Consider the following 22,133-nt stretch of genomic DNA (forward strand, 5'->3'; position numbering starts at 1 on the left):
GTGTTGAAAGTTGGCTTACAGAGGAGGACTAGAGAAGCACCCTCCAGGAGATTTATGCGTTACTAGGGCAACGCCCCCTCGCGTTCACCCGGGAGAAAACTACAACTCCCCTAAACGCCCTGGGCTACCCAGCCCCGCCCTAATGGAGGCGGGGCGCGGGCGAGCGCGGAACCGGCTTTTCCTATTTCCGACGGTGTGATTGGTCCACAGCGCAGGCGCCGTGACCAATCAGCACACTCTCGGTGAGCGGCGAGGGCAATATGGCTTCCTGCACCTGGTGACGGTTGAGGAAATTGACTTTGGTATCATGGAGAAATCGCGGGGCACCGAGGTAAGAGGGAAAGGGCTCAGCCCTGCCGGGAAAGGGAGCCCTGGACGCCTCACTGGGCGGACGCGCCGTTCTGGCGACGCCTTGAGGGTGGAGAGTTGCAGGATTGGTAAACTGAGGGAAGGAGCGTAGTCCCGCCCCGAGACACCCTCCCCCTCCCCCCGGGTTATACCGTGGGCTCGGGTCCGTGGGAGACGGCAGGAAGGGAACGCCTCCCCATCCAGGGGCTTGGAGACCGGGCTCTAAACTGAGTCGCCGCCTCTTTGTCTTCTTGGCTTCGTGGTCCTGTGCTTCAGCGGTTGTGCGGCGGCCTGTCGCTTCCACGCGGGAAGTAAAGGGAAATGAAAGTTGATTATTAAAAAGTGGATCCCACGCCGGGGCGTTCACGTGTCTGTCTCCAGTATACGCATGGCCATCTTCTTTAGGGAGGGGTTAAAACAGCCTGTTGGATTCCCCAGGATGTGACACAGCTGGAAAGTGCCAGACTAAGCACTAAGTATGTCAGTTTCCAAAACCTAGTACAGCGGCCGGTTATCCACCACTTTGCATTTGAGGGCTCCTTCCTTTTTCAAGCAGTAATAGTGGCCAATATTTATTGAGCACTCTTCTTGTATCATCCCTACTTCCCAAAATATTATTAAATAGTGGTATTGTTCTCATTTTGTGGAAGCCGAGACAATGGGAGTTGACTTGCTGTGGATTGTACAGCTAGGAAGCACTAGAGATGGTATTTGAACCCTGAGTGTTTATGTAGTGTCACATCCATACCTCACGCTCTGTGAGCCAACACAGAACATCTGTCCTAGATGAGAAAATTGTCATAGACGAGAAGTTAAATGACCCCAAGGATCAGTAGCTGAATAGGATCAGAGCTTAACTGTAAGCTGTGGTACATACCACCATACAGTTACAGTCTAAGAGCTCTTAACTGCTGAGCCATCTCTTCAGCCCGCTACGGGATGACATTTTAATATGGATGAAATAGAATACGGTAGGGTCACATCTGGGTAAACCTACTGTAAACTAGAATATTGTAAATTGAAGAGCTGGAGAGATGGCTCACTGTGTAGACTGGCCTTGAACTCAGAGATCCCGCCTGGTCTACACAGTGAGCCATCTCTCCAGCTCTTACTGCTCTTTCAGAGGACCAAAGTTCAAATCCCCAACCCACGTTGGGTGGGTTACCAGGTTTGCAAATTCTCTTCCCAAGTCAACCAAGCACATGTCATCCTTCCACTAGGAGACGCCATCTTCAGAGCCAATGGAAGAAGAGGAGGAGGATGACTTGGAACTCTTCGGGGGCTACAATAGCTTCCGGAGTTACAACAGCAGTGTGGGCAGTGAGAGTGGCTCCTATCTGGAGGAGTCAAGTGAAGCAGAAAATGAAGACAGGGAAGCAGGGGAGCTTCCCACCTCACCTCTGCATTTGCTCAGCCCTGGGAATACCCGCTCCTTGGATGGAAGTGGTTCTGAGCCAGGTGCCTTCCCGGTTTCCTTAAAGATGGAGAGTCGTCAGGGGGTTGTGGAAGGCTGGGGGATGGATGGACAGAGGCCGTGGGGGCAGAGCCATACAGATATCTAAGGGACTGTCCCCAGGGTCATTTCCTCTCCGGCAGTCTAGTCTCAATTTCCCTGACACCTCGTTTCTTCTCTTCGGCACCTGTTAGATGATGCCGTTACAGTAGCGTGAGTACTCTGGGTAGTCCCTACGTCTGCATGTGGAGATGAGACACTGAGTACAAACAGATAGCGTATGGGCTGCGGCTGGGAAGTTGTAGGGGACGTACAGATCAGAGGGCAGGCATGGAGGTGGGCAGAAGCGAGTGGCCAAGCATCATCCTGAAGCCTTGGATGGCTGCCAGACCCTGTGTCAGGGCTTCCAGAGTGTGAGCAGTGTGTCCTTGAAAAGAGGCAGGCTCCGGTCTGTGAGCAGGCTCTCTCACTCCTTCATACTTGCACTCTTGGGCAGTGGGGTTTCCTTCCAATCATCTTGACTTCTCCTCCACACTCCTTGTCTTTCTCCTTTCTGTTTTCTAACCCTCTCAGACTCTGAGAGCTTCAATCTAGCAGGAGTCACGAGGGAGAACAGCTGGTCCAGGGCCTGGTTCGTGACCCCGGCTGCAGATTAGTAGTCATGGGGGAATCTGATAAAACACTTCAGATGCTGTCACTGGAGCCCAGGCCAGTGACCTAGTGAAGTCAGGTGAACCCGGCTTGTCCACTTGCTCCTTGTGAGAATAGGAGCACCTTTTCTCTTGGCACTTTCCTCTCCAAAACCTGTCGACCAGTCTCTGCAGATGTTTGTGGGCATTTCCAGTCCCTTAGCCCTGGCTCTCCGTAAAAACCACCAGTCACCTTAGGTGGGTAGATGGAGCGGCACACACTTGTAGTCCCAGCTGCTGAGAGGCGGATGGCGGAGGGTCAGGAGCCCACGTTTGACTGACAGTAATTATGTCAGGGAGTCACATGCCGAGTTCTCTTTCTAGCGGTCTGTGAGATGTGTGGTATCGTGGGCACAAGAGAAGCTTTCTTCTCGAAGACCAAGAGGTTCTGCAGCGTCTCGTGTTCCAGGAGCTACTCCTCCAACTCCAAGAAAGCCAGTATCTTGGCCAGACTGCAGGTAAGAGCGGCATTCACCCTCCGTGGGGTCCTGGACGCTGAGCCGGAGCCACCACATGATTGGAGGCTGATGGCCGAGTCAGTCTGGGGAACTTGTTCCTAGTGGGCATCTGAGGTACATGAGACCTCGCCTCAAAAATTGCCACCACCACCACTGCCCCCGCTCTGGCCGGGCGGTGGTGGTGCACTCCTTTGATCCCAGCACTCGGGAGGCAGAGCCAGGCGGATCTCTGTGAGTTCGAGGCCAGCCTGGTCTACAGAGTGAGATCCAGGACAGGCACAAAAACTACACAGAGAAACCCTGTCTCGGAAAACAAAACAAAAAGTGCCACACACACCCTTCTTTCTCTCCTTTGCGTGTGTTGTTTTGTTTTTGAGATGGCCTAAAGTAAGTGTCGGGTAGCCTGGGACCTGGAGGCAGTGGAGGCTACCATGTGGTTGCTAGGAGCTGAACCTGCGTCCTCTGGAAAACCAGCCAGTAGTCTTTACCAGTGAGCCATCTTACCAGACCCCTATTTTATTTATTTATTTATCTATTATTTATTTGGTTGGTTGGTTGGTTGGTTGGTTTTTCGAGGCAGGGTTTCTCTGTGTCCTAGCTATCCTGGAACTCAATTTGTAGATCAAGGCGGCCCCTGCCTGCCTCTGCACTACCATGACCCGGCTAGTTCCTCATATTGTGGTGACCTCCCACCATAAAATTCTATTTGTTGCTACTTCATAACTATAATTCTGCTACTGTTATGAATCATAGTGTAAGTATCCGATGGGACCCCTGTGAAGGAGTTGTTTGTCGCCCCCAAAGGAGTTGGGACCCACGGATTGAGAACCACTGCTTTAGGGTCAGAACCTCCATGTAGGTGTGCCTCTGTTTAGCTGGTGTGTTGAGTGGATTCCTGGCCTTTGTCATTGTTGCTTAGTTCTCTTGTATAAGTGAGCTTCTCCTGAGCCCTGATGAAAGTCTCTAGAATGTTCTGGAGCAGACTCTCCAAATGTTGCCTATGGGTTTGCAGAGTTTCCGGCCCCACTTCAGCCCCTCAGTTATAGCTCTCCAAGGAGCTGGGAGAGGACTGGGGGCGGCTGATGAGAGGCTCTGGAGAGGTCAACTTGCAGCTCTGTGGACCCCATCCTTCTGTAAACACCTCCAGAGTGTTCTCACTCATCATCAGGGTTTTGTTTTGTTTTTGTTTTTGGGGGGTTTTTTTGAGACAGGGTTTCTCTGTGTAGCTTTGGAGCCTGTCCTGGAACTCCCTCTGTAGACCAGGCTGGCTTGGAACTCACAGAGATCCGCCTGCCTCTGCCTCCCCTAAGTACTGGGATTAAATCAAAGGCGTGTGCCACCACTGCCTGGCTTGTTTTTGTTTTTGTTTTCGAGACAGGGTTTCTCTGTGTAGCCCTGGCTATCCTGGAACTCTCTGTAGACCAGGCTGGCCTCTAACACACAGAGATCTGCCTGCCTCTGTCTCCTGATTGCTGGGATTAAAGGCGTGTGCCAACACCACCAACTCATCATCAGTTTTACCAAAGAAACTCAAGCCCAAAGAAAGTTCAGTAGCTAGATCAAGACCAGGAGCTTGGCCTCAGCAGTGCCAATCAAGCTCTGTTCCTCACTGGGTCTGCTGGCTCATGCCTGGAATCCCAGCAACCAGGAGGCAGAGGCACAAGAGCTACAGATTCCAGGCCTTTGTATCTCAAAAAAACAAAGCAAAATAGAAACAGATCCCATTTATAGCTGCCAGCCTATACCCTTCTCTTCTTGCCTTCCAGGGAAAGCCGCCCACCAAGAAAGCCAAAGTGCTGCACAAGGCAGCCTGGTCTGCCAAAATTGGAGCCTTCCTCCACGCCCAGGGGACAGGGCAGCTAGCAGATGGGACACCCACAGGACAAGATGGTGAGACAGAATCCTGGGATGGTGACCAGGCTGAGGAATGGCCTTGCCTAGGAAGAAGGACTGGAAAAGGTGGCCTGCTAGAAAGTTGGGGATCCAGGCCTGCTATGAACTGTCTCTACCTGCTGGCTTTTGTGGAAATGACCTTAGGCAGTTTTTTGAAACAGGGTTTCTCTGTGGCTTTGGAGCCTGTGCTATATCTCGCTCTGTAGACCAGGCTGGCCTCAAACTCACAAAGATCTGCCTGGCTCTGCCTCTCGAGTGCTGGGATCAAAGGCGTTCGCCACCGCCCGCCCGGCTGGCAGTTCTCTCAATGGCCCTCAATGGCCTGGTTCTGTGATAACCCGGAGACCAAGTTAGCTGCTTTGTTTCTCTTTTCACCTGTCTCCATGGCTTCCGGCTTCCTGGTGCAGCAGAGGTCCAGGGTGTGTGCAGCAGGTGGAAGGGCCTCTCGGTTTTCCGAGCATAGTGAATGATGAGCAAAGTACATAAAGCTTCAAAGAGGCTGACACTGGACTGCTCAGCCAGGTGGGCAGTCTGCTGCTCTGCCTGCCCTTGCCAACGAGGTGTCTCAGTGACTGGGTGCAGAAGGAGGAAGTTAACCCTAGGAGATCTGATCCAATCCCCCTGGCTGTGGGGCACGAAGGGAGAGAAGTTTCTCTTTGGATGCCCCTCTGCTCCACGGTCCTGATGGCCATTGGTGGTGATAAAGAGACTCTTTCCTGGAGCCCAGTGGGGCTTCCAGGTGCATGTTAACATGCTGCGGAGGATCCCCTGCTTCACCTCTTCCTCTCTGCTCTGCAGCTCTGGTCTTGGGGTTCGACTGGGGGAAGTTCCTGAAGGACCACAGTTACAAGGCTGCTCCTGTCAGCTGCTTTAAACACGTGAGTGCTCTGCAACCAGGGAGGGGCAGCCAGGGAGAGCCAGGAGGTATCTCAGCCGCCTGCCTCATTGCTACCCACACACTTCAGTTGAGCTGCTCCAGGCTGGACAGCGTCCCTGAGAATGGTGGCCATTCCCCAGAAATCCTCCTCTGTCTTGCTGGAGAGATGGCTCAGTGGTTAAGAGCACTGGCTGCTCTTGCAGGAGTCCTGAGTTCAATTCCCAGCACCCACATGGCAGCCACAACCACCTATAACTGTATTCCCATAGGATCCTGTGCACCCTTGTGTGGTGCAGGCAGTGCACCAATATGCTTATACAGTATATGCCTGGTGTAATGGTGTATGCCTTTAACTCCAGCACTTGAGAGACACAGGCAGGTGAATTTCTGGGAGCTCTTGACTAGGTTGGTTTCTGTAGTGTCTAGAACAGCCAGAACTAGAGAGATCCTGTTTTAAAAAGAAAGAATAAGAGTGTCTTGCACCATACACAACTGCCCCTGCTTTCCGAAGTGTCTACATACTATTTACACAATTGAATTTTGGTTTAGTCTGAGTTCAGGGGGTGTTCTTTTTTTCATTTTTGATGTTTTTTTCCCCCATTAAAAATTGTTTTTAGTCAGGCAGTGGTGGCACACACCTTTGATTTTTCGAGACAGGATTTCTCTGTGTAGTCCTGGCTGTCCTGGTACTCGCTCTGTAGACCAGGCTGGCCTCGAACTCACAGAGATCCACCTGCCTCTGCCTCCTAAGTGCTGGGATTACAGGTGTGCGCCACCACTGCCCGGCCAGCTATTGGCTCTTTATTAGACCATCAGGTATTTTAGACAGGCACAGTTACACAGCTTCACAGAGTTCAACAAATGCAACATAAAAGAATGCAACACATCTCTGCATCATTAAACAAATGTTCCACAGCATAAACAAATGTAACACATCTTAAAATAACATTCCACAACAGTTTCTTAGCCTTTCAGTCCTGTTTCCTAAAGCCAGAGAGAAGGCCTCCTGAGGCCTTTTTTTGACCAGAGTAAGACAGATGCTTGGCCTTCCTACATTGTCCTGCCTGTCCTGAACTTCAACAAGTTGGTGCTAGGACTGACTGTGTCTTTCTCTGAGTTGCTAGTGAGTATGTATCTTTCCTGCAGGGTAAGAAAGCATTCTCTTTTGCCCCAAATTCTCCTAGTCCCCACGTTTTATTGTAGGGAAATTAGGTCAAATTAACACAAGATAAAGGATGCTTTGTAAAGAGCTTGCGCTGTGTGGCTGGCCACTGCATGCTGCCCCAGGCCTCTGTGAGCCTGTCTGCCCTGGGAGATGGACTGTTAGCAAGTAGCTTAGGCCGGGTCTGACAGTGAAAGAAGATCCAGAGGAGGACCAGCTTCCCATTGGCGGCAGACCGAGGGCTCGGCACTGGGAGGGTAGGCAGAAGCTGCTCTTGGGGATGAGTGTGCATGCACCCTCCCAGCTCTGTGTACGCGCAGAGTGAATGACAGTAAAGCTGTCATCTCTGTGCTGTGTCACCAGCGCGTCCACACTGGTAGAGGTAGGAGCTGGCCCCATAATGAGAGGAATTCAGGTCTGCGCCTCTGGCCCTCTACCCATGACTGCCTGATGGCGCCCTGCCATCTCATGCTTCTGGACAGTGGACATGCCTTGGTTACCTCTTTATTCCTAGTTTTCTGCGCGGTATATGATGTGGGAAGTTAGGGTGCACAGGAAACGATGGCTCAGGCCCGAGGCAGCTCCTCTCAGCCTTCCCATGCTCTCGTCACCACACAGGTACCCCTCTATGACCAGTGGGAAGATGTCATGAAGGGGATGAAGGTGGAAGTCCTCAACAGTGATGCCGTGCTCCCCAGCCGGGTGTACTGGATCGCCTCTGTCATCCAGGCAGCTGGTGGGTGTTCCTCTGGTCAGGGCAGGGTCTGGAATTTGTCCACAAAGCGACGTACCTAGTGGGTGGGTAGTGTCACAGGGTGAAATGGGTTTCTGGAATCAAAACCTCACCCACTAGCTTTCTTTCCCCTTAGATGAGAGCACAGAACTGGGCAAACTCGAAGTCTAGGGTTTTGTTCTGTTTTGATTTTTAAGGTTTATTCTGGAGATGATGAGGATGTAGAAGAGCTCACCAGACCAGAATACTTTCCAAATGTGTGGCATGGATTTTGTTTTGTCCTGTCTATCAGGGACCCCACATATCTGCAAGGAAATAGGAAACCTGACTGGGTCTAGAGAAGGAAGAAGGCCTGAGAGCGTGCCTTCCCCATCCCCTTCCCCTCACAGGCCCTTGTCCTTCCTTCCAGGGTACCGGGTGCTGCTGCGATACGAGGGCTTTGAAAACGATGCTAGTCACGACTTCTGGTGCAACCTAGGGACTGTGGATGTCCACCCCATTGGCTGGTGTGCCATCAACAGCAAGATCCTGGTGCCGCCGCGGAGTGAGTTCATGAGAAACTCCTGAGGGGAAGGAACCCAAGAACAAACATACTTGTCCCCTCGTTCCTTTCCCTGCTCAGCCTCCAAGTCCCTGGGCAGTTTGGATTTCTAGAGCCTGTTTGTTGTTGTTTTAATATGCATATATAAGTATATACATATATGTTTACATTATTTCCTGTGTATGTATGTGCCTGAGTGAACGTCTGTTGTTCACCGTGTGTGCACAGGAGCCTGAGAAAGTCAGAAGAAGTGTTGGATCTTTTGGAACTGGGGTCAGAGATGGTTGTGAATCATTGTGTGTGTGGTGGGGATGGGAATTGAACCTATGTCCTCTGGAAGAGCAGGCAGTGTTCCTAACCACCGAAGCATATCTCTAGCCCTAGAGGCTGGTTTTATAAGATGAAGTCATCACTGGCCTGAAGTGGCAGAATGAAATAGTTCCATCCCTCCAGCTGATCTGGTTGGTGAAGGTTCTATCAGTGTATGTTACTGGTTTGTGCTGATGTCTCTGCAGCCATCCATGTCAAGTTTACTGACTGGAAGACCTACCTCATGAAGCGGTTGGTGGGCTCCAGGACGCTTCCTGCAGATTTTCACATCAAGGTCTGGTTGTGTTCCCAGCTCATCCTCTCCTCCCTTCTTCCCTCCTCCCCTCTCTTCCCTCCCTCTCTCCCTCCCTCTTTCCCACCTACCTTCTCCCTCCTCCACTTCCCTCTTCCCCTCCTGCCCCTCCCTCCCTCCTTTCCCCCTCCCTCCCTCCCTCTCCCACTTTTCTCCATCCTTGATAGGATTCACCTCAAGGTTTTGTTTGTCCCGGGGTTCTGGGCTGGGACTGAGGGCTCTCCACGTCGAGTGCTGGGCACAGTGTTCCTAGTCCATGCAGTACTCTTCTGTGATCTCTCATCTGGCAATCTTCCACCTAGAACTGCCTCTGGTGGCTGGCTCCCTGTCTCCCTGTCAAGGCCGCGCTCCACCACATCGATCCTGTTGCTTTCTTGACCTTTTGGGTTTTGAAATCTTCCAGAGTCTTGCCCTTGCTTCTAGCATTTTCAAGAGGATCTTAGGTTTCTATTGCTTTGATAAAACACCATGACTGTGAAGCATCTTGGGGAGGAAAGGGTTTATTTTGCTTACATTTCCACATCATAGTTCATCATCCAAGGAAGTCAGGATCTGGTGCAGAGGCCATGGAGGATCACTGCTTACTGGCTTGCTCCCTCTTGGTTTGCTCGGCCAGCTTCCCTGGCATCCAGGAACGCCAGCTCAGGGTTGGTATTGCCCACAGTGGGCTGGTTCCTCCCACATCAGTCATCAATCAAAAAAAAAGTACCACAGGACAGTCTGGTGAAGGATTTTTTCAATTAAGTTTCCCTCTTCTTAAATGACTCTTGCTTGTATCAAATTGTCGTGAAACTAGCCAGCACAGTGACAGAAACACTTATGATGTGCTGATAAAAGACAGCATTATGGGCTGGTCATGGTGGCTCATTCCTTTAATCCTAGCACTGGAGAGGTCAAGTCTAGTAGCAAGTGGATCTCTCCCTTTTTTTTCCCCCTGAGACAGGGTGTCTCTATGTAGCCCTACCTGTCCTGGAACTCACTTTGTAGACCAGGCTGGCCTTGAACTCAGATCTGCCGGCCTCTGCCTCCCGAGTATTTGGATTAAACTTGTGCCCAGCTTACAAGTGGATCTTATATTGAGTCTATATGTTTATTCCAAGTCACTCAAAGCTATATAATGAGACCTTCACCCTGTGTGTAGTCCTGTCTGTCCTGGAACTCACTCTATAGACTACACTGGCCTTGAACTCACAGAGATCCTCCTGCCTTAGCCTCCCAAGTGCTGGGATTAAAGGCATGTGCCACCACCACCCCTAGCTGAGACCCTGTCTTTAAAAAAAAAAAAAAAAATGGACCTAGAGATTGTTCAGTGGTTAAAAGTACTTGCTGGCTTCCCAGAGGACCCAGGTTCCATTCCCAGCACCACATCAGCTCCTTAGATCTGCTTGCAGCTCCTGCTCTAGGGTACCCAACACCCTCTTCTGGCCTCCACAGGCACCAACCCCCACACACGGCATACAGATAGTAAAAATAGAACACGGGCTGGAGAGATGGCTCAGAGGTTAAGAGCACTGACTGCTCTTCCAGAGGTCCTGAGTTCAATTTCCAGCAACCACATGGTGGTTCACAACCATCTGTAATGAGATCTGGTGCCCTCTTCTGGCCTGCAGTCATACATGCTGTATACATAATAAATAAATAAATCTTTAATCTCAGCACTCAGGAGGCAGAGCCAGGCGGATCTCTGTGAGTTTGAGGCCAGCCTGGTCTACAGAGTGAGTTCCAGGAAAGGCACAAAGCTACACAGAGAAACCCTATCTCGAAAAAACAAAACAAAAATACCAAAAAACAAAGCACTATGGGAATACAAAGTGTATGTATATGTATGTGTGTATGTGTGTTTTGTGTGTATGTGTGTATATACATTACATATACATGCATGTGCCTAAATTCTCCAGCCTGGTGGGAGAAGTAAATAAGAATCATGCATACAGATAATGGTAAAAATAGCCACCATCTGAACTAGGGCTAATCAACCATCTGTATGGAATATCATTTCAATTTAGAAAGCTACTTTGTCTGAACATGGTGGTATATGCCTTTAATCCTAGCACTTGAAAAGAGGCATATGGATCTCTGTGAATTTAAGGCCATTATGATTTACATAGCAGGTCCTTAGCAAGTCAAAACTAGACAGTGAGATCTGTTTCAAAAAACAAAACCTTAGAAAGCTACTTAGGTCTTTGCCTTACCAAGGTCTGTGTACATAGTAACCATTCAGAGCGATCCCAGGCTCTTCAGAACACTGTCTCTCCCTGCTCAGTAGACCTCAGTGTGGACTACCTTTGGGTCTCTTGAGCGAGAAGTTCAAGGTGTTCGTATGAGGTTAGAGAGGCCTCCCAGCAGGATACAGGAACTTGCTGCCAGGACTCTGCTGACCTGGCCTTGTGTTGTCAGAGGAGCAGGTATCAAACAGGCTTCCCAGAGACTGGCTTTTGGATTGGACCTGCATGAGCAGAGCTCGGGTGGTGTGGAAGCCAGCTCTGAAACATAAAGATGGAGGGGAAATTGGGGCCCATCACAGACAAGGCTGTGGTGTGGATGGAAAGCTGTGCCTGGTGGGTTTCTGTGGGGGAACTGACCTTCCCCAAGCTGGGCTTCAGTGCACCTCTGATAAGCATGCCTGGTTTTGGTTTTGGTTTTCTCCCTGTAGAGTAGAGGTTATTTTTCTTTTGAACTTACTGGGTTCCTTGCTGTTTCTCTCTCTTCCATACTCTCTTTTTCTGTACTCTGTATTTAGCACAGTGGAGCTTTATCTCCTGTCCCCTTGCACAGCTGGCAGATTAGTGACGGGACAATTGGCCACTCGCTCAGCCAGCACTTGTTTAGGATGGGCAGATAGACAGTGGCGGGGGTGTGGCCCACCAGGGCAGTAAGGAGCCGCCCTTTCTTCACACGTGGACAGGTCTGCGAGCCTGTGCTGACTGCCCCTGCTGTCCTGCTCTGCACTTGGGAAGGGACAACAGGTGACCAAGACTACCAGCCCCTGGTTGGTCAGGACAGTAACTGAAGAAAGGGTGAGAAGATGTGAGACAGTAGAGGACACAAGAGCTCTAGACAGGCTCACTGGGAGGTCACTGCCCCAGAGAGGAATTGAAGAGCCAGCCTTTGACAGGCCGACCACAGCTTAGGACTTTCCAGTGGGAAGCACTGGGCTGTTACTTCGCCAGGCACATCTGAAAACAAAGGTGGTAGGGCAGAATGGGGTGGGCTTGTAGAGAATACTTGAGACGTGGCCCTTTGGTGCCTACAGTATAGTAAGGGCACACAGTATATGGGTGGTGGTTGTCTGTTTGGTTTTGGTTTTGGTTTTGGTTTTCCGAGACAGTGTTTCTCTGTGCAGCTTTTCGCCTTTCCTGAATCTCGCTCTGTAGACCAGACTGGCTTCAAACTCACAAAGATCCGCCTACCTCTGCCTCCCAAGTGCTGGGATTAAAGACGTGTGCCACCACTACCTGGCCTGTTTTGTTTTTTGAGATAGTCTCAGATAGGCCATGCCTGCTTTAAACTTGTTACATAAGTGGGGATGCCCTTGAACTTTTTTATTTACAGTGCTGGGTAGAAGTAAAGACAGCCCTGTGGGCCCTGGAGTGGGTCCCACTGAACCATCTGGCATGCTTAACCTTGAATTTCCAATCCTCCTGCCTCTGCCTTTGAAGTGCTGAATTACAGGCAGGAACCACCAAACCTGTTTTAGGGGTTTTGTTGTTGTTTGTTGGTACATGATCTGTCTACATAGCACTGTTTGTACTGAACCTTATTATGTAGACCAGGCTGGCCTTGAACTCACAGAAGTGTGCTGCCTGTGCCTCCTGAGTGCTGGGACTAATAAAGGTGTGTGCCACCATGCCTAGCTCAGAGTAATGTTTTGGATGAACAGATGTCTCCTCAGCCAGGTCAGGTGTGTGTGCGTTCTCTTGAGAAACAGACCAACCCTGCCTAGCTCAGAGCTGAGAATGTAGAAAGAGATCAGTCCATCATAGCTTCAGCTCCCCTACAGTCTGCTAACAGGGAAGGCAATCAGGTGTGCCTGGGTAGTGGGCCTTGAAAGGCCAGCTGGAATAAGTGACCCAAAGCTTGCAAGCCCAGGGCTGTGTCATCTCAGATCACAGTCAAGCCCAGGGCTCTGTCGCTCCTAAATGAGCTGCTGTAACCTTTAGTTGGTGGCAGGATGTAGTCTGGCCCATGAGCTCTGGAGAGGCAAGGTCTGTCTGGTGTAGGGGACTGGGCTAGCTCTTCTGCTTAAAGATAGAAATTTTGGATTTTCCTCTGACAAGCATGCTTGGGTTTAGAGAAGGAGAGAGCCACACTCCAACTCCAAAGCCAGCTTTAAATTTTAATTGAGTTGGGACTACAAAAAGACCACTTGCCTTATATGTCTATAGAAAACAGAAACATTAAGGAAGATTTATGAATTTTTTTTCTGTTTTCTGTTGGAAATGTGTTATACCATTGAGCCAATTACTCTTTTTCTTGGGACATTTTCTCTGGATAACCCATCCTCTTCTTCAGCTGTCTCGTCTGTCCAGTGGTCTTCAATTCTTTAGTTGGATGCTTTTATTCTCCTGGAAAGACAAAACAAAACCCTGCCCAAACCCTGACTCCACACTAACTTTTTTTTTTTCTTTCTTTTTTTCCCCCCAAGACAAGGTTTTTCTGTGTAGCCCTGGCTGTCCTGGAATTCACTCTGTAGACCAGACTGCCCTTGAACTCAGAGATCCACCTGTCTCTGCCTCCCGAGTGCTGAGACTAAAGGTGTGTGCCATCACAGCCTGGCATGTGTGTGTGTGTGTGTGTGTGTGTGTGTGTGTGTGTGTGTGTGTGTGTTTAAAGGAAGTCCCTCCACATGGTCTAGGTTGACCTTGAACTCACTATGGTCTTGTGTGCTGAGATTACAGCTACCATACCTGTTGAACACAAATCTTACATGTGCCATCCACAGAGGACCAGGCAGTAGAAGGGAGTGTAGGGTGCCCAGGGATCAGTACAGAGCCTTGAAAGGCCCAGTGGACACCAGAACTGAGCCTGCCTATGCTTTTCTAGGTCATTTGAGTTTCCTTGGTCTGAAGTAGATTCTGGGATTCTCATCATCCTGACTAACTAAAATCTGGTGAGAAGCGGGCACGCACTGAGAACTGTAGGCCTGTCCTCTGCTGTTCTAAGGGTTTGGGGCCCAGGCAAGACAGGAGGGCTCAGTGCCTCCCAGATCCCACCACCCTTCCCTGGTCTCTCTGACCCTTTAAAAAAAAAAAAAAAAAAAAAGCCGGGTGGTGGTGGCGCACGCCTGTAATCCCAGCACTCGGGAGGCAGAGGCAGGTGGATCTCTGTGAGTTCAAGGCCAGCCTCCAAAGCTACAGAGAAACCCTGTCTCGGGAAAAAAAAAAAATTTGCTTATTTTTATTTTATGTGGGTGTTTTGCCTGCATATATATGTGTTGTATTCATGCAGTGCTCTTGAAGGCCAGAAGAGGAGCTGGAGTTATAGAAGGTTGTGAGCTGCCATATCAGTGCTAGGAACCAAATGTGGGTCCTCAGGACCGGCAATTGTTCTTAACTGCTGAGTCATCCCTCCAGCACCTCCTTTGCTGGCCCTTCCTTTGGTTTGCTCTAGTTTTTCAAGACAGGGTTTCTCTGTATAGCCCTGGCTGTCCTGAAACTCTGTAGCCCAGGCTGGCCTTGAACTCAAAGATCCACCTGCCTCTGCCTCCCGAGTGCTGGGATTAAAGGTGTGAGCCACCATGCCGGGCTTTTGCTGACAGAGCAGGACTGTAAGGCTGGCTGACCAAAACAGATCGCCTTTCCGTGTCCTTGCAGATGGTAGAGAGCATGAAGTACCCCTTTCGGCAAGGCATGCGCCTTGAGGTTGTGGACAAAACCCAGGTGTCACGGACCCGCATGGCTGTGGTGGACACGGTAATTGGGGGTCGCCTCCGGCTCCTCTATGAGGATGGAGACAGTGATGATGACTTCTGGTGCCATATGTGGAGTCCCCTGATCCACCCAGTAGGTTGGTCACGGCGTGTCGGCCATGGCATCAAGATGTCAGGTTAGTGGAGCCCCCAGCTGGTGTAACTCCAGGCTCAGCCTCCCCAAAGATCAGTAGGAACATCTTTGCTATACCTTCAGTAGTGTCGTGAGATGGGCTACCATCACCGCCTGCAAGTGACTGTACTGAGGGTCAGAGAGGCCCAGTGACCCAACCTGGGTCACTCAGGTGCTACTGTCACGGTGCCAGCACAGAAGATCCCAGATCCCCTCTGCTGAACAGTCCACAAGACTGCTCTGACTCCTCTGGGCCAGCTTGTCTGCTTCCCTGTGTAGGGTGGGAGCTGGGGCACAGCTGAGAACAAAGGTAGCCTGCCCGGCCCCAAAATTCGGGGGAAATGTGATAACCATTGGCTGCCTTCAACTCCCTTTTCTTCCTCTCTTCTCTGCCATCTCCCCAAGAGAGACGATGTGACATGTCCCATCACCCCACCTTCCGGAAAATCTACTGTGACGCTGTTCCTTACCTCTTCAGGAAGGTAAGGTGCCTCTGTGGGCACTCCCCAGGCTGCAGGAGCTTGACTGCTCTCTGGGACTGTTCCTTGTCACAGCCTGTTTAAGTTCTGGGACTATAGGTGGGTACCACCACACCCTGTAGGACTGCCCCTTGCCCTCTGTTTCCATCCTGGGCCTGCAGCATCTGCAACCTGCTTCCTTTCCTTCCCCTGACTCCTCAATGGCCTCATTCCTTTAAGGTGCGGGCTGTCTACACAGAAGGTGGCTGGTTTGAGGAAGGGATGAAACTAGAAGCCATTGACCCTCTGAATCTGGGCAACATCTGTGTAGCAACCATCTGCAAGGTGAGCCTAGGCCACTCTCCCAGCGCCAGCATGGCTGTCTGCAGGTTGGATCGCACAGAGCTTTGCCCCACAGTTAGGCTCATGGGGCTCTAACACCGGCTGCTGCTCACGTTGTACTTAACTTGTGTGTGGTGGAGGGAGACTCTTCTGCCTTTACTCAGAGCCTATCTTCACGGTAACATCTCAGCCTCATCCCGTGTCAGGTACAGGCTCCATACTGTCCCCTCATGTAGGCCTTCCTGCCTCTTGCATCTCTTGCATGCCCAGAGCCTCAGCCCGACTCCCTGCTCCTAACTGCCTCATTGCTGCAGCCTGAGGACACTGCTGATTGTCCATCTAGCCTGCTCATGCCCAGCCCTGTGTTCCCTGCATGCTGAGAGCCTGGTGCAGCAAGGCAGCAAGCCCTGACCGCATGAGTTGGCCATCCAGTGGAGAGGATATATTACCCTACAAATGCACATTCCTGAGTGCTGGGTGCTCTGCCAGACGCCTTGGGGTATTTTGGTGGAAGGCAGAATTCAGCCACCCAGTTGGCTCCACCTGCCTCGTGTCCAGCCATAGCTATTTTACTCTGGGGGTCTGCGGTCTGCAGTTAACATCACCATGCTGTTTATTGCTCTGTGCCCATTCCTGGGGCTTTTTGTTTTGTTTTGTTGTTAAATACATTTATTGTATGTGCATGTGCATGGAAATCAGGACAGTTTGTGGTAGTTGGTTTGTCCTTCCACTCTGTGGCTTCTTGAATCATGCCAAGAGCAAGTGTTTTTACCTTTTGAGACATCTGGCTGGCCCCTACTCTAGGTCCTCTTGGATGGTTACCTGATGATCTGTGTGGATGGGGGGCCCTCCACAGATGGCTCAGACTGGTTCTGCTACCATGCCTCCTCCCATGCCATCTTCCCAGCCACCTTCTGCCAAAAGAATGACATTGAGCTCACACCCCCAAAAGGTAAGGCCTTGCAGGGAGAGGCCACAGATCCCTGATGTGTGGCACCTTAGTGTGAGAGACGGTGGGCGTCTACAATCACCACTAGCTTTCCTCTGCCTGGGCCGCCCAGCCCCGTGGCTGATGTGTGGCTGGAGAGCAGAACTCTGTGTGTCCTAAGCTGGTCCGTGACCCGTGTCACAGGAAGTCCGGGAGAAGGACAGCTACAGACTGGGCTGCAGTGACTCCAGCAGTGTGCTGCTCTGGCCCTTGACCCACTTCCTAATCGAAATGTCCTGCCCTCCAGGGTATGAGGCTCAGCCTTTCGACTGGGATACCTACCTGGAGAAGACAAAGTCGAAGGCAGCTCCAGCAAGACTCTTTAACATGGTGAGGAGCCTCGGGCGCTGGCTCAGGGAGTCGGGCGGCCCGGGGACCGGCTCTGCTCACTGACATCAGTGGTGGCAATTTCAACCCACTTTTTAAGTCTTTACTGCTGGGAAAAGTCTGTGACGTGGATACTGTCTGAGCCACAGTGTAGACAGAACCTTCTCCAGCGGCCCTCTCCCCTCATAGTTCCCTCAGCAGCTCCCTGCCTACCTGGGTGAGCGCTCGGGTCTGGCCCTGGCCAGCTGGGCAACTGCCTTCTCCCCCAACCAGGACTGCCCCAACCATGGCTTCAAAGTGGGCATGAAGCTGGAGGCTGTGGACCTGATGGAGCCCCGGCTCATCTGTGTGGCCACTGTGAAGCGTGTGGTGCACCGGCTCCTTAGCATTCACTTCGATGGCTGGGACAACGAGTATGATCAGTGGGTGGACTGTGAATCCCCGGACATCTACCCTGTGGGCTGGTGTGAACTCACCGGCTACCAGCTCCAGCCGCCTGTGTCTGCAGGTCAGGTGGGGGGGGTGGGGGGTGGAGGGGGTCAGCGCAGAGAGCTCTTGGGTTTTCTTCACTTATCCTGCCAACTGCTCCTCCTATGCCCACCATAGTCCTCTGGCATGAGACTGAGAAGTCTCCAGGTTTCTCTAGGCCAGGGGTTCTCAACCTCCCTAATGCTGTGATCCTTTAATACAGTTCCTCATGTTGTGACCCCCCCAACCGTGAAATTATTATTATTATTATTTTTTTTTTTTTTTTTGGTTTTTCAAGACAGGGTTTCCCTGTGTAGCTTTGCGCCTTTCCTGGAACTCACTCTGTAGCCCAGGCTGGCCTCGAACTCACAGAGATCCGCCTGGCTCTGCCTCCCGAGTGCTGGGATTAAAGGCGTGCGCCACCACCGCCTGGCGTGTGAAATTATTTTTGTTGCTACTTCATAACTGTAATTTTGCTACTGTTCTGAGTCGTAATGTAAACATCTGTTTTCTGATGGACTTCGGGGTCGTGGCCCATGGGCTGAGAACCATTGCTCTAAGCAGTGTGTGCCTGCCTCACCTCCCTCTGTCTCCCTCTCCCCCAGCCCTGTAGAACACCTTCCTTCCTCTTGCCCACTCTGCCCTATGTCTGGGCCCTTGTACACCCAGACCCCTGGAGCAACCCTGGAGACAAGGGGGTGGATGGGATAACTGTCCTCCAGCCCTTCCCCCATCCTGTCCTCAGTGCCCAGCTCTGGCTTCTCTACTTGGAGTATCCCATAGATGAGGGTCAAGGGTCTTTCAGGAGGTGTCCCGTACCCTTCCAGAACTCTCTTCTGATCTCTTTTGTTCTTTCAAACATTAGAACCAAACACACCTCTGAAGGGCAAAGAGGCTACAAAGAAGAAAAAGAAACAATTTGGAAAGAAAAGTAAGTGAAGCCCCAGAATGCGAAGCACTGGCTTCTGGGGTGCTGCCATTCAGGGGTCTTTGTGGCCATGCCTTTCCTCTTCCTGGACTGTGCTGCAGGGGACCCTGAGATTTGAGGGAGGAGTGGAGGGGGAGAGGGAAGGGGTCCTACCCTGCTGCTGCTTGCCCGAAGCACCCGTCACTGTTCGGTTCTAAGGAAAGACGGAGAGAGGAAAGAACTCTGGCTCCCCAGGCTGCTCTGCCCTCACCCTCCTAGAGCAGCTGAGTCGCAGGCTGCTCTGCCCTCACCCTCCTAGAGCAGCTGAGCCGGCCGACTCTACCTGGCTGTCAGGAGCCACCCTTAGTAGACCATGGATGGGGCAGCAAGAGGAGGGGACAGAGGGCAGGTGACAAAGCTGTAGAACGGGGTTCCACAGCATGGCTACCAGGTGGAGGGAGGAGAGGAAGGTCTGCAGGGGACGAAGCCAGAAGCAAGGACTAGGTCCCTGGCAGGGTGACATTTGGATTGAGACTGCTTTTCAAAGTGGGGACCTGATTGTGTCATGTTACAATTAAATCAAACATCAGAAATCTAGCTGGGCAGTGGTGGTGCACACCTTTATTCCCAGTGCTTGGAGGCAGAGGCAGGCGGATCTCTGTGAGTTTGAGGCCAGCCTGGTCTACAGAGTGAGTTTAGGACAGCGGGGCTACACAGAGAAACCCTGTCTCAAATAAAAAAGAAACCTGGCAGCCACAATGCTCTGACCTCAGGCACCTTTGAGAGTTGGAGGCCAGGTCCACTGTACCTGGGCCACACCGCCTCTAGCACCAATGCTGTGTGTGGTTTGTTTTTATTCATAGGGAAAAGGATCCCATCAGCCAAGTCGAGGCCCATCAGACAGGGATCCAAGAAGCCCTTCCTGGAGGATGGCCTGCAGGCTTTGGGGGCCTCGTCGGAGCCTGTGTCTGGAGACAGTAAGAGCTGCTGGGCTGGGTGGAGGCAGGGCCAGGCTGCTCCGCTCCCAGATGTGGCCTCTTGGCTCTTTGACCTGGGTACGAAAGAATAGAGTGAGTTTGAAGGGGATTTTCCAGTTTGAAGGGGTTTGAACCTCTGGAACTGGAAAGCTTCCTAAACATCCACCCAACTCTAAACTGGGCAGAATCTCTCCAGCCAGTGTCCTGGCTCCAGCTTCCTCCCCCGCCTCTTAACTACCCACATGCTCACTAAGGTGGGTGACAGGTTGGTAGGTGCAGGTTTCTGGCACAGTCTTCCTGGCTGGGGTATGCCTCGGGCCTTTTTTTTTTTTTTTTCCTTTTTCTAAACTTTTACTCATGTATATTGGGATTGCTCAAGTGAACCACAGCATACATGGAGCCGTCAGAGGACAGTCTACAGGAGTTGGTTCTCTCCCCGATATGGGTCTCAGGGATCAACCTCAGGTTGTCAGCTTGGCTTCAAGTGCCGTTATCTGTGCCTTTATCACTGGCTATGCCTGTAATCTTGGGCCTTTTCTCTTGCTGCTTCTGGGAGAGTGAGTGGGAGAGTGAAGGCCGTCACTCTGGCTCTCTGCTCCCCGCTAGGTCCCCTGCCCAGGGAAGCCAGCTCCCTGACTAGCCTGTCGTCTACCCCAGGCTATCACACCTTCACATACTCATCCTCTGCTCCCCACTGTTCTCCTCCTCAAGTTATTGCTGTGTGTGTGAAGGAGGAGCACCAAGACCTCTCTTCGCCTGACCAGTCACCTAGTCCACAGCTGCCTCTCCCCATCGAGCGCATCAAGCAGGAGAAGGACAACTGAGCCTCTTCCCTGGTGTCCTCCTGGACCCTTGCTGAAGCCAGGCCTGGCCATGGAGCAGAGAGGAGGCCCGGCTTTACTGCTGTGCAGTGAATGGACAGCCTGGGCTTCTAGGGCCCACCTCTGTGCACTGGCCAGGCTTACAGACTGGGCAGCTTGAGTTCTAAGCTGGCAGACTCACTGCACCCTCAGCACACTGGAAAACTGGACTGATCCACATGTGTCTACCCAGGCAAGTGGTGGAAGTGAAGCTATGGAGCAGCTGTGAGTGGGCAGCCCTGGTGGTCTGCCTAAATCAGATTGAGGGCCTTGTGCCTCCTGGGGGGCATCCCGCACTGCCCACTGCCCTAGGGCCCCACTGTGGCCAGTAATTGAGAAGTGACTGTGGTAGTAGGTTTGGGTGACTTGTGAGTGGCCTTGACCTCAGGGTCAGTGGGAATACGACTCACATTCTTAAAGGAACAGTTGGGATTACTTGCAGGGACCTGTGCTCCCAGGCCAGGCTACTTGCTGCAGGTATAGGCTCAGACAGCAGCTTGGCCCTGAGTTATGGGGATCCTGCCTGAGTTACGCTTCTCGAGAGCCTAGCTTGGACCCAACATTTCCATGTAACTGCCCAGCTTGCTGTCTTAACATCAAGTTTGATCTTTTGTTTTTCCCAGTCACACACTTTTTGTTGTAGGTTTTTTTGTTTTTGTTTTTGGAGACAGGGTCTTTCTATGTAGACCAGGCAGGTCTCAAACTCACAGAGATCCACTTACCTCTGTCTCCTGAGTGTACACCTGGCACTAGTTAGACACTCTTGAATCTGGTCATCTAACCCCCCGGTAATATCCGGGAAACTGGAGTGGCTCCTGCAGGCTGCCCTTTCTGTTTCTCTGTGTTTTGGAGAAGCAGCGTGGCCCGTGGCTCCATGTCCAGTAGTGGCTTTGCTCAGGACCCAGGCTGGGTACATCCCTGAGTGATCAGGCTACATAGACTGGTCGGGTTCAGAGAGAACTCAGTCCTGACTCATCTGCTAAAGACAGACCACCCTATGCAGAGCCTATGCCATGAAAGAGGCCTTAGTCACAGCCTGATGTCCTCAAAGGTAAAATAGGTTCAGAAGTAGATGGAAGTCCACAGCAAAACGCAGGTTTGAGTCCCAGCACCCACTCATAGGCACCTATAACTTGAACTCCAGGGGGAGCCTGCGCCTCTGGTTTCTGTGGGTACAAATGTGCACATAAACATGTAATTAAAAATAAAATCTTAAAAAAAGAAAAGAAAAGAAAAGAAAGAAAGAATCAGGTGAGTGGACATCAACCCCAGGTGAGGATTCTGGAAGGAAGATGGCCTGAGTGTGCCTGTAGGTGTCTGGAGCGTGAGATCCCGACAGGAGAGTGGATGTTTGGCCTTCATTCTAGGCCTGACCTGGCCTTCCTAGATTCCCTGTCCTTTTCACAGATGAGCAAATTGAGCTATGGTGATCATTTGGTGAAGCATCAGAGCCTGGGCTGCCTAGACCTTAGGTTTGCTTGACTCCAGATTACTGCTGTTCTATCAAGACAACAAAAAAGGTCTCCTGTAGCCCAGGCTGACTTCATTCTGACCTGTCACCTCCTGAGTGCTAGCCCTGCATGTGTGCACCACACCTGTATGAGAGAAGGCCCTTGCTGCAGCCCAGCCTGCAGAGTCTGTTCTTAAGTGTGAAGACAGTTACCACACAAGGGACAACAAACAAGACTGCCCTCTGTCTCCACAGCAACCATAGCTGTCTTGTCATTGGTGCTTCTGGGATCTCACCTGTCCCTAGTTCCAACCCTGGCACAAATCTGGAGCATTAGTGTTAGTGAAATGAAGAAATGCACGTAACGTAACGTCGCTGTTTACAATGGGTCAGATCTTTGGTCTCACTATATTGCTCAGGCTGGCCTTGAACTTAACCATGCCTGGGTTCTCAAAGTTATGGGACAAGGTCTGTGTCTCCCCCCCCCCCCCCCCCCGGGGTTTCTCTGTGTAACGGTCCTAGCTGTCCTGGAATTCACT

The 22,133-nt window shown here is 51.5% G+C and overlaps 1 protein-coding gene across 1 annotated transcript; it reads left to right on the forward strand.

The window, feature by feature from the left end:
• The first annotated feature begins 201 nt into the window (after positions 1-201).
• On the forward strand, positions 202-20,770 carry L3mbtl2 (L3MBTL histone methyl-lysine binding protein 2). The gene is made up of 17 exons (XM_036208670.1): positions 202-331; positions 1,569-1,806; positions 2,815-2,948; positions 4,715-4,838; positions 5,640-5,719; positions 7,499-7,616; positions 8,023-8,157; positions 8,670-8,758; positions 14,590-14,821; positions 15,223-15,299; positions 15,516-15,620; positions 16,422-16,569; positions 16,853-16,935; positions 17,206-17,440; positions 18,266-18,331; positions 19,171-19,284; positions 19,996-20,770. The coding sequence occupies exons 1-17, from the start codon at positions 308-310 to the stop codon at positions 20,106-20,108; spliced, it is 2,115 nt and encodes a 704-aa protein (XP_036064563.1). The 5' UTR covers positions 202-307; the 3' UTR covers positions 20,109-20,770.
• The last annotated feature ends 1,363 nt before the right edge of the window (positions 20,771-22,133 follow it).

Source organism: Onychomys torridus, chromosome 16 (assembly GCF_903995425.1).
Source record: "Onychomys torridus chromosome 16, mOncTor1.1, whole genome shotgun sequence".
Lineage (NCBI taxonomy): Eukaryota > Metazoa > Chordata > Mammalia > Rodentia > Cricetidae > Onychomys > Onychomys torridus.

Bases quoted from the DNA above. Each gene is read 5' to 3' on its own strand.
- L3mbtl2 (XM_036208670.1), top strand. From the start codon at position 308: ATGGAGAAATCGCGGGGCACCGAG. The intron at 332-1,568 runs GTAAGAGGGAAA...TCCTTCCACTAG, and splicing joins AGAAATCGCGGGGCACCGAG to GAGACGCCATCTTCAGAGCC. The intron at 15,621-16,421 runs GTGAGCCTAGGC...CCCCTACTCTAG, and splicing joins GTGTAGCAACCATCTGCAAG to GTCCTCTTGGATGGTTACCT.